At 48.6% G+C, this 15,747-nt stretch overlaps 1 protein-coding gene and 1 non-coding gene across 2 annotated transcripts; both read left to right on the forward strand.

Annotated features, from left to right (window-relative positions):
* The first annotated feature begins 2,915 nt into the window (after positions 1 to 2,915).
* trnat-cgu lies at positions 2,916 to 2,989 on the forward strand. Its single transcript has one exon. It is a non-coding gene; the product is annotated as a tRNA-Thr (tRNA).
* Positions 2,990 to 7,434: 4,445 nt separating this feature from the next.
* On the forward strand, positions 7,435 to 11,699 carry naxe (NAD(P)HX epimerase). The gene is made up of 6 exons (XM_007894161.1): positions 7,435 to 7,589; positions 8,806 to 8,914; positions 9,086 to 9,196; positions 9,453 to 9,566; positions 9,794 to 9,941; positions 10,605 to 11,699. The coding sequence occupies exons 1-6, from the start codon at positions 7,552 to 7,554 to the stop codon at positions 10,805 to 10,807; spliced, it is 723 nt and encodes a 240-aa protein (XP_007892352.1). The 5' UTR covers positions 7,435 to 7,551; the 3' UTR covers positions 10,808 to 11,699.
* Positions 11,700 to 15,747: the final 4,048 nt, after the last annotated feature.

Consider the following 15,747-nt stretch of genomic DNA (forward strand, 5'->3'; position numbering starts at 1 on the left):
CACTGGAGTATCTATGTTTTGAGACACTTCCCTGCGTGAAGGGCGCAATATAAATGCAAGTATTCATAGGAGGTTCAGGTGAAGAAGGCCATTTAAACTCATCCTTTAGAATACTCACGCTACTGATTTCCAATGACATCTCGAGCTGTTTCTTAAATGAGTCCAAAGTCCTGGCCTCAACCTCCCCGCCTAGTAACCTGATCCAACAACAACGACAAATTGTATTTGTTTTGCGCCTTTCACTTCTGGGAAGACGTCCCAAGGTGCTGGACAGTCAGGGATTTGGGCCCGAGCGGGGGTGGGTGGGGGATCAGGAGGGGTGGAGGGCAGGGAGGCTAGGAGTAGGAAGATGACCGAAGGAGCGGGCTAAGAGGAGGGTCTTGAGATGTGCCTTGAAGGCAGCAAGGGAGGCGCAATGTGATCATCTTCCATGTAAAGAAATATTTCCAGATGTCTGTCAGGCACTTGGCCTTCACACTCTCAGCCTTCACACTCTCAGCACTTTGGGATGTGCTCCCGACGTGAAAGGCGCTCTACAAATGTAATTTTGTTGTTGTTGTTGTGCCTTTTTGTCCTGCTGCCTAGTTGTAGATTCCCAAAGATGTCTCTTTACCAATCTGAAGAGCCCTAATTTATACAGTTCTAACTATGGTTCCTCGTTTCTCATCCCTCTATTACGAGGGATCATCCTTATGTTCTCCTCCCAACTGTCAATAGACACCCCCACACCCCCTTATGTTGGGGCAATCATATTTTATAATGTACTCCAGGTCAGCATGTCTCAGTTGGTAGCACTCTTTTCTCAGAGTCAGAAAGCTGTGAATTTAAACCCCTCATTGTAACTTAAGCTCAGTCTAGACTGACACTCACATACAGTGTGAATTATGGGAGGTCCGGTTCTTTAGATGAGATATTAAACCAAAGTCTATGTGCATGTTCAGGTGGATATTAAAGATTCCATGGTAATATTCAAGTAGGAAGTTTCTTCTGCTGTCCTTGCTAACAATTCTCCATTTAATTTGATTATTCACTTCACAGGAATTTTGTTGGACTTTGCAAATTGGATACTCTGCTTGACAACAAATATACAGTCACTAGATATCAGTTATCTGTGAAACATCTTGATGTGCTTGACATTACAGGCCTTAAACACATAATGTAGTTATGTTAAATACAATGATTTATGATTATTATTATTTTCTGAAATCATATGATCTGGCAACACATTGTACCCCAGATCCTGTTTGCTTTTCCACTGCTACTTCAGAATGTTTTGATATTAATCAACTCACACCATTAGGTCACAATCAAATTCTGGCTTAGCAATTTCTCAATGACAACTTACACTTATCAACCAATTTTCACAGAGAATGAACATTGCAAAACACTTAACAATTATGATAGGCAAGTATCGCAAACCCTTAGGAGGGAGAAGATAATACTGCAGTTAATATAATAATAATAATTATTATATTAATAATTATTACTCGCATTTCTTTGAGACGTTTCAAAGCGCTTCACAGAATATTACTGTTAAGTGAATTTACTGTATACTTTGTGGGCGAAACAAGGCAGCCAGTGCGCACAGCAGTGTCTCTGCTAGGTAAACAGAGTAGGGAATCGAACCCAGGTCCTCTCGCTTGCGAGGCGAGTGCTCTAACCACTGAGCTACAGGACTCCACAGTGCTGAAGCTTGATAACGCTCACTCTCAGACATCATCCTGACACCTGTCAGGACAGCCCCTTGGAGTCCAGTGGGTAAAATGTCCTGTCCTTCACAACAACAACAACAAAATTGCATTTATAGAGCGCCTTTCACATTGGGAGGACGTCCCAAAGCGCTGAACAATCAGGTGTTGGGGCCTGAGCATGGGGGAGGGGTGGGGTAGGGGCGAGGGAAGGCAGAGAGGTGGGAGGGCGACCAAAGGCACGATTGAAGAGAAGGGTCTTGAGACCGACCTTGAAGGAGGCAAGGGAGGAAGCGAGGCAAAGGGACTGTGGGATGAAGTTCCAAAGTATGGGGGCAGAGAGGCTGAAAGCCCGGCCACCGATGGTAGGGTGGGTCGGGCGGGAGACATGGAGCAGCCCAGAGCCCACTGGACGGAGGGAGCGGGCAGGTTGGTAGAGAGTCAGCAGGTCAGAGAGGTAGGAGGGGGGAGGCCATGGATGGCCTTAAAGGTGAGGATGAGGATTTTGAATTCGATCCTCTGGGGGATGGGAGCCAGTGGAGTCGGGCGAGGGTGGGAGTGATGGGGTAACATTTACGAAACCATTAAGTAGTCAAGTAGGACATTCTGAAGAGCGCTAACTCTATCACAGTGAGACTGGCTCAGTGTTCACACAAGGACAAAACTATTAATGACAACCGACCATCATCCACAGCCAAGACAACCCAGCAGATGCAGGGGCATGTGTCTTTCAGATGAAATGTTAAACGGTGTCCTGACCAAGGATCCTCCATGTTAATTGTTTATTCACCACTTGCCGATGGACCCTGTGGTTCGCAAACAGCTGCTGTATTTACCTACAAATACACAGTCAGAACATGTAACAATCTTGAATTATTGTGAAGCCAATTGACACATTTCCATGTGATGAGATATAAAAATGCAAAATATACGGTCAATTCACTTTACAGTATATCCTGTGAAGCACTTTGAGACGTCGAGAAGACGTGAAAAGCGCTATATCAAATACAAGGATTATTATTATTATTATTATAATCTCCCTTATTGTTGTACAGTTGCATGGCTCCTTCTGGTGGCAGGACACGAGTAATGCATGGTACCCACGAGTTATGCTCTCTGATGGACGTGGGAACATTGCACCTGTTTATCAGGACATGGCATATTTATCCTCCCGTCTCCATGCCCTTTCCCTACACTCCTTTGCCCTTACTTCCCAGATATCTGCGGCGTCCCGTAGCTTAGTGGTTAGAGCACTCACCTCGTAAGCGAGAGGACCTGGGTTCGATTCCCAGGCAGGACGAAATTTTGGGCAAGTTTTCATACTCCACACACCTCTGTTTACGCCGACAGGACTCCACGATGACTGAAATCCAGTCAGAATGGGAGTGAATTCCGAGAATTAAATGGATCGCTTACTCAGGTGTGATAAACAGTCTCCCAGATACTCTCCTCTCAGGAATGTCCACACACCAGCGTTAGGACGGTGGCTTTGATCTTAGAGCTGTTTACAGCAGAACAACAATTACATCAGACAAAGTTTTCAGTTTCAATTCAAGATCCAATAAAATAAAATGTTAAATATGAATGTAATGCTGTTTCACATTTATTAATGGAACACCACCGCAGCTTTCTCACCTGTCTGTCGCTCTGCGTGCCGACCTCGCCCTAACTCTCACCTAATTTTACCTAAATAAAATTGATCACTTAACTCCATTGCTGTTTGTGCCACTGGCTGATGCATTTCGTCCACAAATTACACAGTCAAAACCACTTTACAGTAAACCCTGTGTAGCTTTGTAAATCACATTAACAATTATCGACAGGACAAATTTACCTAAATTAACAAAGTTCTATATTTACAGTAAGATGAGAATGCTTCTTCTTTCCATTCTCAATCCCTGGTGGCTCTCATTCCTTCTATTAAAAAAAGGATTTATCACTGTAGAAACCAATAACAGCTAAATCATTTACACATTACAATAAACTTAAAGATTACCCGTCAACGAGGCGTTAATTTAATCACTGTTAAATTGAGCAAAACAACAATATAAAGAAAGAAATTCAGCACCGCGACTGAATTAATGTTTGTTTCTTAACCTGAGTCACCATATTACCATTGTGCCTTATCCCCAGTGGCCAAAAGGTTGGACGTGTAAGGTTCAATTAAATTTGGGACCTGTCTGTGGTGAAGTATGAGCTGACACAAACTTTCAGCTTTCTTCAATTAGTAAATTATTAATAAAGATTAGTAAGGTTGGACATATCACAGTTATGCATTTCAGCAAATCAAATTAATGCTCACGACAGGTTAGTAAAGTTCACTGCAGTGGTTAATTGGATCGATGCAGTAGCTTTAACGGAGAAATTGACTTGTAAAAGTGCATTGATCCATGTTGATTGTATGTTGTCATCGTGTTTTGTAGCTCAGTGGTTAGAGGACTCGCCTCGCAAGCGCGAGAACTTGGTTTGGTTCCCAGCAGGGCGAAACATTGGGCAAGTTTCCTTACTCCACACGCCTCTGCTTACCTCTGCTTACGTGAAAGGCGCTCTATAAATGGAATCTTGTTGTTGTTGTTGTTACCGAGCAGTAAGTAGGAACCTGATTGTTAGTCGATTGGCGGATCGCTTTTCTGGTGGTAATAATTCCTTAAAAAAATTGGTCACTCAATCCACGACAGTTTGTGGGACACTGCTGTGCACAAATGGCAGTCACGTTTCACCCACAAAAATATACAGTCAATTCACTTTACAGTATATTCTGTGAAGGCCTTTGAGACGTCTCGAAGATGTGATAAGGCGCTATTATTATTATCAAATGCAAGAATTCTTATTATTATATATCTCTCTTTCCTCAAGATTGTTTGCACTTGGCTTCTTCATTCCCAAACTCAGTTCTTCCCCTTTTTATGAGAATTTTGACTGTTACCGGATTGTTGTTTTGTGAGCGTAGATCATATATTGACCATTGTTTGGATCTTTGTCTTCCTTCTTTAAGATGTTGGTTATAGGTTGCTAGTCTGTTTCCAAATCCCTTCTCTTTTTGTTGAGAATTATCCTTACATTTAACCTTGTAAAGACATATACATTGAGTTTGTAAAGGTATCCAGATTTAGCTTTACTAAAAATATCTTCTTAATCAAAAAGTCTCATCCCATCACTGATATCTGTGGATTTAAAATGGGCAAGTGAATCGAAAGTGGAGGAGAGACAATTGTTTAACAGCTTTACAACTGCCTCGGGAGGGAGGTGCTTGTATCTCACAAGTGTTTACAGCAGTACGACAAAATTATCTGGTGGAAGTCTTGGTGGAGAGTAGAGGGATGTGTAAGAACAAAATGAGGAAATGGTCGGATGTCTGTGATGTTCAGGGGTATTAAAGCCAGGAGATTGAGTTGGTGGGCTGGTTGTGGGTGGGGGGTTGATATGGAGGGGAAGGTTAATGGAGGGATGCAAAATTAGAGGCGATGGGGCAGGAGGAGTTTAGTTGCAGGTTGAGATTGCCCAACATAAAGAAGGGCTCAGTCCAGAGGCAGAGGGATGTGAGGAAGGAGGAAGATGTCTATGAGGAAGGAGACACGTGCTTTGAGGAATTTTGAAGGGGAGAAGGGAACTATGGCATAGGGTTAGGTACTCGAAAGAGTGGAAGGAACCAGAGGAGTAGGGAGACATAAATAAGGGAGGCTTGGGAGAACCCAATATACTACCATTCAATATATACTCCCTTCCCTTGTTTTTCCACCAAAATGTGAATGACTTCACATATTCCTTCATTAAATTGTATTTGCCTGTTGTGTTTAAATTTTGCAGTCTATTGCCATCCTCATCACCATTTACTATATTGCCTAGCTTGATATCATCTGTAAACTTTGCTACCGAACCCCCTATATCCAAGTCGAGTTCATTAGATAAACGGAGAAGCTCCAGCACAGACCTCTGCGGCAAACTACTAACTTTCTTCCTCCAACTGGAAACATATCCTTTTAGCCCTCCTCGTTGCTTTCTAGCCTTCAGCCACTCTGTTGTCCAACCCACCACGTTTCCTCCTATTCCATGTGCGCTAGGCTTCTCCATCAGCACTAGGAGGCCTTTTGCAAATCCAAACATATATCCAGAACATTGCCTTGAGCTACATTTTCAGTTACTTCTTCAAAGAATTGGTCAAAATGTCCTGCCCCCTCCCGGTCTCTGATTAATTCATGCCTATCTCAATGTCCTCCCAACGTGAAAGGCGCTATGTAAGTGCAATTTGTTGTTGTTGTACTTGCTGACCCGGTCCTTTATTATTTCCTCTAAAAGTTTACGACCACAAATTTTGCCCACAAAATATACAGTCAATTCACTTAACAGTATAATCTGTGAAGTGCTTTGAGACGACTCGAAGACGTGATAAGGCGCTGTATCAAATGCAAGGGTTATTATTGTTACTACCCACAACTGACAGGCTAACTGGCTTGTAGTTCCTCAACTTATTTCTGGCCCTTGAACAGAAGCATCACATGTGCCAACTGACCAGACTCTAGAGACGTTTGGAATATTATCGACAGAAGCTCTCACCCGTCTCCTCTACGGTTTCCCTCACCAGGGAATTGTGACTTTTAAAATTTTTAGTTCCAATTTTGTTTGGCATGGTTTCTAATTTGATCCTTATCCTTATCCCAAGGAGCTGTTCCTCATCCACCTTTTTAAGCTCCGGGGCACTGCTGATTGGTATCGCAGCCCAGCGTGGCTCATCGGCAGGACCTGGAAGGCAGGGAGTCATCCCGCTCAACTCCTGTTATCCCTGCAAACCAACACCCTAACGAGTAGCTTGCCAGACAGCGCTTTTACAGCTCTCAGGTGTGAATATCCCACAACACTCCCCACCGGCTTTTTGAAGACCTTTGCTTACACAGTTTCAAAAAGCGCTGTCCCAAATGCAGCCAAGACCACCCGACCCACTAGGGCTTTGGCTGCAGGGTTAACAGGAGCCCAGGGTGGGGGCGGTGGGTGGTGGGGGGGCTGGGATTCCCTGCCCCCAGTGACCGGTCTGTGTTTCCAGGTCCTGCCTGGAATGACATATAGATAGTATAAAACAGAGACTGAAGTGTCTGGGAACCGTCAGCAGGTCAGGCAGCGCCAACATCTACACAGAGGGAGGAAAGTGAGGCAACGTTTCAGGTCCACGACCCTTCGTCAGAACCGATAAACAGTAGCATTGGGATATTTGGGGCTAGTGTTCGGGCTATTTGGGGCTAGTGTCCGGGCTATTTGGGGCTTGTGTTTGGGCTATTTGGGGCTTGTGTTTGGGCTATTTGGGGCGGTTGTTTGGGCTATTTGGGGCGGTTGTTTGGGCTATTTGGGGCTGGTGTTTGGGCTATTTGGGGCTGGTGTTTGGGCTATTTGGGGCTGGTGTTTGGGCTATTTGGGGCTGGTGTCCGGGCTGCTTCCCGGTGCCGTGTGACGCTCCTGTCAATCACTCTCCGGGGCGGCCTCTGGCAGATGTTGATTGGTTCCCTGGTCGAGGAGGGGGCGGGGCGATGAGCCGCGGCCTGGGCTTGTCTCTGGCGGTGTGACAGAGGCCGTCTGTATGCTGAGGGCCCGCGCGGGGCTGGGACTGGGTCTGGGGGCCCGGGCGGTGTCGGGACTGGGTCTGGGGGCCCGGGCGGGGCCGGGGCTGGGACTGGGGGCCCGGGCGGGGCTGGGACTGGGGGCCCGGGCGGGGCTGGGACTGGGTCTGGGGGCCCGGGCGGGGCTGGGGGCCCGGGCGGTGCCGGGGCTGGGACTGGGAGCCCGGGCGGTGCTGGGTCTGGGGGCGCTGCTGTGCTCGCGGTCCGTGGTTCAGGGGGGCAGCGGCGCCTGGCGCTGGGGGCCGGGGCTCAGAGCCATGCAGTGCGCGGCCCAGAGGCCGCTCCGCTACCTCGGGTGAGTGAGGGCCCCGACTCCGGGCGTCCACCACCACCACAACACCACCACAACAACACAACACAACAACAACAACACAACACCACCACAACACAACAACAACACCACAACAACACAACAACAACAACACAACACCACCACAACACAACAACAACACCACAACAACACAACAACAACAACACAACACCACCACAACACAACAACAACACCACAACACAACAACAACACCACAACAACACCACCACAACAACAACAACACAACACCACAACAACACCACAACAACACCACAACAACAACCACCACAACAACAACAACACAACAACAACACAACAACAACAACACCACAACAACAACAACACAACACCACCACAACACAACAACAACACCACAACAACACAACAACACCAACACAACACCAACAACTCAACAACAACAACACAACGCGAACAACAACACAACACCACAACAGCTCAACAACACAACACCAACAACACCAACACAACACCACAACAACAACCACCACAACAACAACAACACAACAACAACACAACACAACAACAACAACACCACAACACCACAACAACACAACAACAACAACAACAACACCACAACAACAACACAACAACAACACAACAACAACACAACAACACAACACCACCACAACACAACAACAACACAACACCACAACAACACAACAACACCACAACAACCACCACTACAACCACAACAACAGTAACCTGGTCTCTCAACCCACAGCTGTTTGTGGGGTTCGCCGCTGAGACCAGTCGGCTGCCGCAGTTTCGCCCACAAAATGTACAGTCACTACACTTCACCGCCTATCCCGCGCGGCCGGTCAGGTGGGAGACGGGGGATGGGGCGCGATATCGAAGGCGCGGGGATTGTCGTCGTCGTCGGATTTGTCGACGTTGTTGTTGTTGTTGTTGTCGTTGCCGCGGCCGGACAATGCCTTGACTCGCACTGACCCCTGGCCGGCCGTGATTGGCCTGGACCCTCGCCAGGTGGGAGCCCGTGGCCCCCCGCGGGGTCAGTGCCCACCTCCGCGGGTCTTGCCTGTCACCTACAGGTTGGAAATCTCCCCGAGTCTGGAGTGGACTCGAGCGCTGCGGGACCCTACACCCCCCACCCCGCCACCCCCACCCAAGCCCCCGTGAAGGGCTACGTTAATACAAGTTGTTGTTGTTGCTGTTGTCTCAGGCAGGAGGAGGCACAAGCCATCGACCAGGAGCTGTTCGAGGAGTATAAATTCAGTGTGGATCAGTTAATGGAGCTGGCGGGCCTCAGCTGTGCCAGTGCCGTGGCGAAGGTTAGTTTACCGGCGTTCAGGCCAAGGCCAAGAGGTGGAGGGTGGGAGCGAGAGGAGCGGGGCAGGGTGGCGGGCGGAGGGAGGGAGGGAGGGAGCAGGGGAGGGTTGGAGTGGTTATGGCCACAGGTTTCTTCAACTTTCACCTTTGTCCCCCTTTGTTGGTATTTTCAGACTTATCCACCGAACAGTCTCCTCAGGCAGCCGGCCACCATCCTGGTTTTGTGTGGCCCTGGGAACAATGGCGGAGATGGCCTGGTGTGTGCTCGACACCTCAAACTCTTTGTAAGTCTCTCCTTCTATCCGTCCAGATTCGTTAGAAACAAGAGTAAAGCTCCCTCTACATTGCCCGTCCACACTTCCAGTTCAGGGTTAGAGACAGAGTACCAGGATTCTTCGCTTCTGTTCATTCCCTACTAGAAGGTGGGAGCATGGGTGGGGGCATGGGATGGAATCTGCGATGCTACCCACAGGCAAATTCCTCCCCCACCCCCATGTCTGGAGTGTGATTGGTGTTGAATGTTGATGATTTCTGTTGCAGGGTTACGAGCCGGTGATTTTTTATCCCAAACGGCCAAGTAAGGCGCTCTTTCAGTCACTGACCATCCAGTGTGAGAAGATGGACATCCCTTTCCTCACACAGCTGCCTGCAGAGGTGAGGGGCAGGGGCTCCGAGGCAGGGACTCTGGAGGTGGAGGGGTTACAGGGGAGGCTCTGGGGAGTGGGAAGGCCAAGGAATTCTAAGGATCGACAGTGATGCGTTGTCTCTATATTTCTCTTTTCCGCTCCCCTATCTTGCTCCCTGTCTCTCTTCCCTCCCCCCCACCCTGTCTGTTTCTTTCCCCTTTGTCTCTCCCTATCTCTCTCTTCCTCTTCTTTCAGGCTTCGGTGATTGATGAGCTTTATAACCTTGTTGTGGATGCGATCTTTGGCTTCAGTTTTCGGGGTGAGGTGCGAGAGCCGTTTGCCTCTGTCATCAGCACCCTGGAGAAGGTGACAGTGCCCATCGCCAGTGTGGACATCCCCTCAGGTCAGCACAGACCCTGGCATTCTCCTTTCTTCGCTCCTCCCCTCCATCCCTTGCTCCCTTCCTTCCCCATGTTAGCGCTCACAGTCCAGGCTGACTCTCCAGCGCAGTGCTGGGGGGAACACCCCTTTGTCGGAGATGCCATCGTTCAGATGAGACCTTAAACTGAGCTGCCGTCTGTGTCTGTACAGACCAACGTTAAAGATCCTGCGCCTGGGGGCAGAGTGGCAGAAGGCCCGCCCTCCAAAAGTGGGGCGAGTAAGGCGGGGGACATGAAATAGGCCGGAGCCCGCTGAGCGGAAGTAGCGAGCAGGATGGTAGGGTGTGAGTGAGGAGGTTGCAGAGGTAGGGGGGAGAAAGACCATGGAGGGCTTTGAAGGTGAGGACCAGGATCTTGAACTGTATCTTTTGTGTGATGGGAAGCCATTGGAGTCAGGCGAGGATGGGGGTGATAAGGTCAGGGAGTCTGGTGCGGGAGAGGACACGGGCTGCAGAGTTCTGGATGATCTGCATCTCACTCACATTCAAAAACTCTTACTCACAGTTGCTCTCTGCTCTTACATGCTGTTTCCCTCACACTCTTTCACACACTGTCTCGAACCCTGACCTGTGAGTATGGACCTTTCATACTCTTGTGTTCACTCTCACACTCTCTCTCTCTCTCAGGCTGGGATGTGGAGAAGGGGAGCATCACTGGGATCCAGCCCGACCTGCTCGTGTCTCTCACGGCTCCTAAGAAATCTGCACGGTATTTCCGAGGTCGTTATCATTACTTGGGTGGCCGCTTCGTGCCACCGGCACTGGACAAGAAATACGACCTGAATTTACCGCAATTCCCGGGCACTGAGTGTGTCCACCAGCTGCTCTAAGTCCCCATGGCTGTCGCCAAGAGGGCTTTGGAGAGGGGAGCTTTCCTCTGTCTCTAATCTAACTCTGGAGTGTGGACAGAGAATGTAGAGGGAGCTTTACTATGTTTCTAATCCTGACCTGGGAGTGTGGACAGATGATGTAGAGGGAGCTTTACTGTGTTTCTAACCCTGACCTGGGAGTGTGGACGGATAGTGTAGAGAGAGCTTTACTCTGGCTCCACCCCGACCCAGGAGTTTGGACAGACAATGTGGAGGGAGCTTTATTCTGTCTCCAACCCTGATCTGTGAGTATGGACAGACAGTATGGAGGGAGTTTTAATGTGTCTCTAACCCGGGAGTATGGACGGACAGTGCAGATAGAGCTTTACTCTGACCCAGGAATGTGGACAGACATGGTCAAGGGAGTTTTACTCTGTCTCTAACCCTGACCTGGGAGTATGGATGGACAGTGTAGAGGGAGCTTTCTTCTGTCTCTATCCCTGACTCATGAGTGTGGACGGACAGCGTGGAGTGAGTTTTACTCTGTCTCTAACCCAGGAGTATGGATGGACAGTGCAGAGGGAGCTTCACTCTGTCTCTAACCCTGACCTGGGAGTTTGGACTGAACTGTGTGACAGTAACACTTTGTGATAACACCAACCACTTCAACCTCAAAGTTACTGTGTGTCACAACATCCACTTCAACGTCATTGTCACTGTGAATTGGCAGTCACCTTGAGTTGCACCAACCAAACATTCACTGTCACACCAATCTCTCAGACGAATCAATATCATTCAATGTCTAGTCGACCACATATTCACAGGTAAACTTTTAAATGTATTCAAGAAACAGGTTGTGGGATTCCGAAGCAGTGCAAAGAATAAATTTAAAACAATTTATTGTTTAATCTGAGTTTGGAAATTCTGCAGTTTTCTGAAATGAGTGAATGCCAGTCCAAGAAGCTAAGTGTGCACGGACAGCCAGAGGCTCCTCCTTGTCTGGTGGTATGCACCATGGTACAGGAAGGGTCTGGGACCAGGAGATATATACACCAACAGTAGTACACATATAACTGTTGTTGGTGTAGGGAAGTCTTGCTGCAATTGTTTAGGGTCTTGGTGAGACTGCACCTGGAATATTTTGTGCAGTTTTGTTCTTATCTAAGAAAGGATATACTCACATTGAGGGGGTGCATTGTAGGTTCACTAGGTTGATTCCTGGGATGAGGGGTTTGACCTACGAGGAGAGGTTGAGTAGACTAGGCCTATATTCTTTAGAATATAGAAGAATTAAGCGGAGATCTTATAAAAAACAATAAGATTCTTAAAGGTCTTGACAGGATAGATAGTGTGAGACTGTTTCCCCGGTTGGAGAATCTAAAACTCGAGGTCATAGTCTCAGGATTAAAGGTCAGCCCTTTAGAACTGAATTGAGAAAATATTTCTTCACTCAAAGGGTAGTGAATTTATGGAATTCTCTACCCCAGAAGGCTGTGGATGCTCAGTCATTGAACGTATTCAAGACTGAGATCGATAGATAGATATGTGGATAGGGCAGGTAAATGTCAGGCGCTGACACCATCAGCATCCAAGGCTGCACTCTCCACCTCTCAAAGCCAGTCAGGAACCTCGGCGTTTTGTTCGACCCTGAGCTGTCCTTTCTCCCTCACATCCGCACCACAACTGGCACCGCCTTCCATCACCTCCGGAATATCGCCAGATTACGGCACTACCTCACCCCTCACGCTGCTGAAACCCTGGTTCACGCCTTTGTCACCTCAAGGCTGGACTATGGGAACTCTCTCCTCGCCGGCCTTCCCGCCACCTCCCTCCACAAGCTGCAGGTCATTCAGAACTCTGCAGCTCGTGTACTGTCCCGCACCAGGCTTCGGGACCACATCACTCCCACCCTCGCTCGCCTCCACTGGCTCCCCATCCCCCAGAGGATTGATTTCAAGATCCTCATCCTCACCTACAAGGCCATTCACGGCCTTGCTCCTCCTACCTCTCCAACCTACTATCCCCTACCTACCTGCCCGTACCCTCCGTTCCTCTGGCTCCGGTCTGCTCCACGTCCCCCGCCCCAACCGCCCTACTATCGGTGGTCGGGCCTTCAGCCTCTCAGCCCCAGGCTCTGGAACTCCATCCCCCAGTGCCTTCGCCTTGCTTCCTCCCTTTCCTCCTTCAAGGCCGGTCTCAAAACCTTTCTCTTTGACCGTGCCTTCAGCTCCCCTCTCGACTCTCTTCCTCCTCCTCGCTCCCTCCCTTCCCTCCCCCTGACCATTTCCCCCCTCCTCTCTCCCTCCCTTCCCTCCCCTCACCATTTCCCCCTGCTCGGGTCATGACCCAACTGTGCAGCGCCTTGGGACGTCCTCCTGACGTGAAAGGCGCTCTATAAGTGGAATCTTGTTGTTGTTGTTGTTGTAGATTAGAAGATCAGCCATGATCTTATCAAATGGCGGGGCAGGCTCGAGGGGCGGAATGGCCTACTCCTAGTTCTTATGATCTCTAGGCTGAGGATGCTGTGTATGATCTTACCCTGGTGCACTAAAGATGGGTTGAGGAGAAATAGTTTCTGCCAGGAATTATAGGGTCGACAGATGCTTCAGAAATTCCCATAGTCCACCTTGTATGTCCACTGTGTACGGTTAGGGTTAGAGATGGGACTCCCCATGTTGTGTTACTAGGAACGATCTGAAGACAGAAGTCACTGTTGTTTGAAGCCAGTGAACTGATCGGATGAGAGGGAAGTGTCCTGTAGGAGTGCACAGATAGAGAGGATAAAGTGTGGTGGCTTGAACCAGTGATGCTTTTGAAGGTGAGGATGTCTGAACACAGGACTAGGGAATCATTCATCCTTAGTAAGGATTTTGATCTGCTCCTGGAAGGGAGCATCGATTTCATACGGGCAGAGCCTCCTCTCTGTGTTTCCGGAGGACGATCTCTTTCAGTTTCATTGCCTCCTCGTACGTGTCACACGTCACCTTGTACCTCCTTTTTTCCCCTCCCTCGTCAGTGTACACACACCTTCAAACTACCTTTCAGTGTGACACAGCATCCCATCAACACTTCCCTTTATGAATGCTGTCCTGTCTATATTGTATATCACTCCTTCCCAGACGTTGAATGGGATGGAGTGTTTCATGTAGAAATCCTCTTCCTATGGAGTTGCGGGGGGCTCCACGGCTCCCCTGGCTGGAGGTCACCCCACCATCCCGAGAGGGAGCTCCTGTTTCCATTGCTATTGCTGCTCCTTGTTACCGCCCTCTCACGTCCATCGTTCCTCACTACCGGGGCATTGGGCTTGCACTGTCCGGAGGCTCTGCCCCCTTCTTTCCTCATTCCTGCTGCCCTCTGCTCTCCTCAGCCCCAGGGACTGTCTCCCCGCTCTCCTCCGCTGCTCTCTGCCCCAGCTCCTCTTGTCATTGCTTCAACCTCCATGGCCGCTGCGGCCTCTCCACTCGCTCCTCCCTTCACCTTTTCTCCAGCCTCCATATCTGCTCCAGACGCTACCCCCGGTTTGAAGGGAGCTATGTAAATGCGAGTCGTTGTCTGCTCCACACCCCGCCATCACTTTCCCATTCTTTACATCATCTTTCTCCCTTTTCTCTGCTGCTTTCTCACTTTCCTTCACAGCAGCTTTCTTTCCTTTGCTCTGCTTTTTGCTCTTCACCACGTTCTCCACCACATTTCTCTCACCTTTTCCCTTCTCCTCACTGCCTTCACTTCTCCCTGCTTCCCTCTCTACTGCCTCTCTTTTCATCCAGTCAGTCTCCTTCTCCGCTCAAGTCTACTCACTCTCTACTGGTTTTGCTCCGGCTTCTCTCTCTGCACTTTCTCATGCTTGCACACACCTCACGTGCTACTACCCCCTCCTCCTTACTGCTCTTCATCTTCTCTCCGCTTCTTGCTCCCACGCCTCCCAATCTTCCCCACTCTGACTGCGCAAAAACAGGGCTGTGTTTAGATCTCCCTAAACAGGGAGAAATCAAGCCCATGGCCATCCCTCCCTCCCTCTCTCAGGCCAGGCCTGATATAATTCCCCTCTCAGTCTTTGCTCACCTCACTCATGTAAAAAAATACCATCTTTGATTCTCAGCTCACAATACTCCCAGCCATAGTCTCCCTGAACAAAGCTTTCCCTCTGTACAGCCATCTTCTCCAGACTTCCCTCTCTGCTCGCCAGCGACCAGCTTTATACTGGTGCTCAATTATCACTTATCACTGAGGGCTGGTGTCCAATTATCACTATAATGCCGATCAAGCCTGTTAGCTCCCTTTACGTGTAGGTTGAGTGGCAATAACCATAAAAGGCAGTGACGATTTATCCTCCTGTCACACTCCATAATTGTTTTTAATTCTACAAATGCTCCAGGAAATAAACATCAATTATAAATGGTTTACAATTTAATGTAATACGATTACTTGGAAGTGGTGAGCTAAAGCTACTTAATTTTTAAAACAGTAGTTACTGCCGTGGCTCACGGCAGCATTCTCAAGCAGGTTTTTGCTTCTCATTGCAATCCGTGGTGACTAACCAGAAGTCGAGAGTTTTTTTTCTCCCAAGTTGAAGTTATTTTGTAAAAACTATACGGAATATGTTGCACCTTTGCACGGGTTTCTGTGACCTCATGTACGATTTGTGCACTTTTGCTACTTGATCAGACATTGTTGGAACTTTTCAGCTGCACTTTAACATAACCAGAAGTCACCCAGCTTTGACTATCCTCGTTCCGTAGTGGACCAACAAGGTTGAGACAGCAAATCTATTTCCAGCCATATATTGGAAGAAAGATTGCGCCCCTGCACACCCCAAAAAAACACCAGGACTCATTTTATGATTTGTGCTGGTGCCTACTGACATTTCACATTGCCCTCATTGAGAACATGGAAACTGACACCTTTCAGTATTCTGCACAAGGCAAGGCAACGCCTCACCATATCATCAAATTAGAATTATT

This window comes from Callorhinchus milii, unplaced genomic scaffold (genome assembly GCF_018977255.1).
Source record: "Callorhinchus milii isolate IMCB2004 unplaced genomic scaffold, IMCB_Cmil_1.0 Scaffold19, whole genome shotgun sequence".
Classification (NCBI taxonomy): domain Eukaryota; kingdom Metazoa; phylum Chordata; class Chondrichthyes; order Chimaeriformes; family Callorhinchidae; genus Callorhinchus; species Callorhinchus milii.

Coding starts and splice junctions, on each gene's coding strand:
- naxe (XM_007894161.1), top strand. CDS start 7,552: ATGCAGTGCGCGGCCCAGAGGCCGCTCCGCTACCTCGG. Junction 9,567..9,793: donor TCACACAGCTGCCTGCAGAG/GTGAGGGGCAGG, acceptor CTCTTCTTTCAG/GCTTCGGTGATTGATGAGCT. Junction 9,942..10,604: donor CAGTGTGGACATCCCCTCAG/GTCAGCACAGAC, acceptor TCTCTCTCTCAG/GCTGGGATGTGGAGAAGGGG.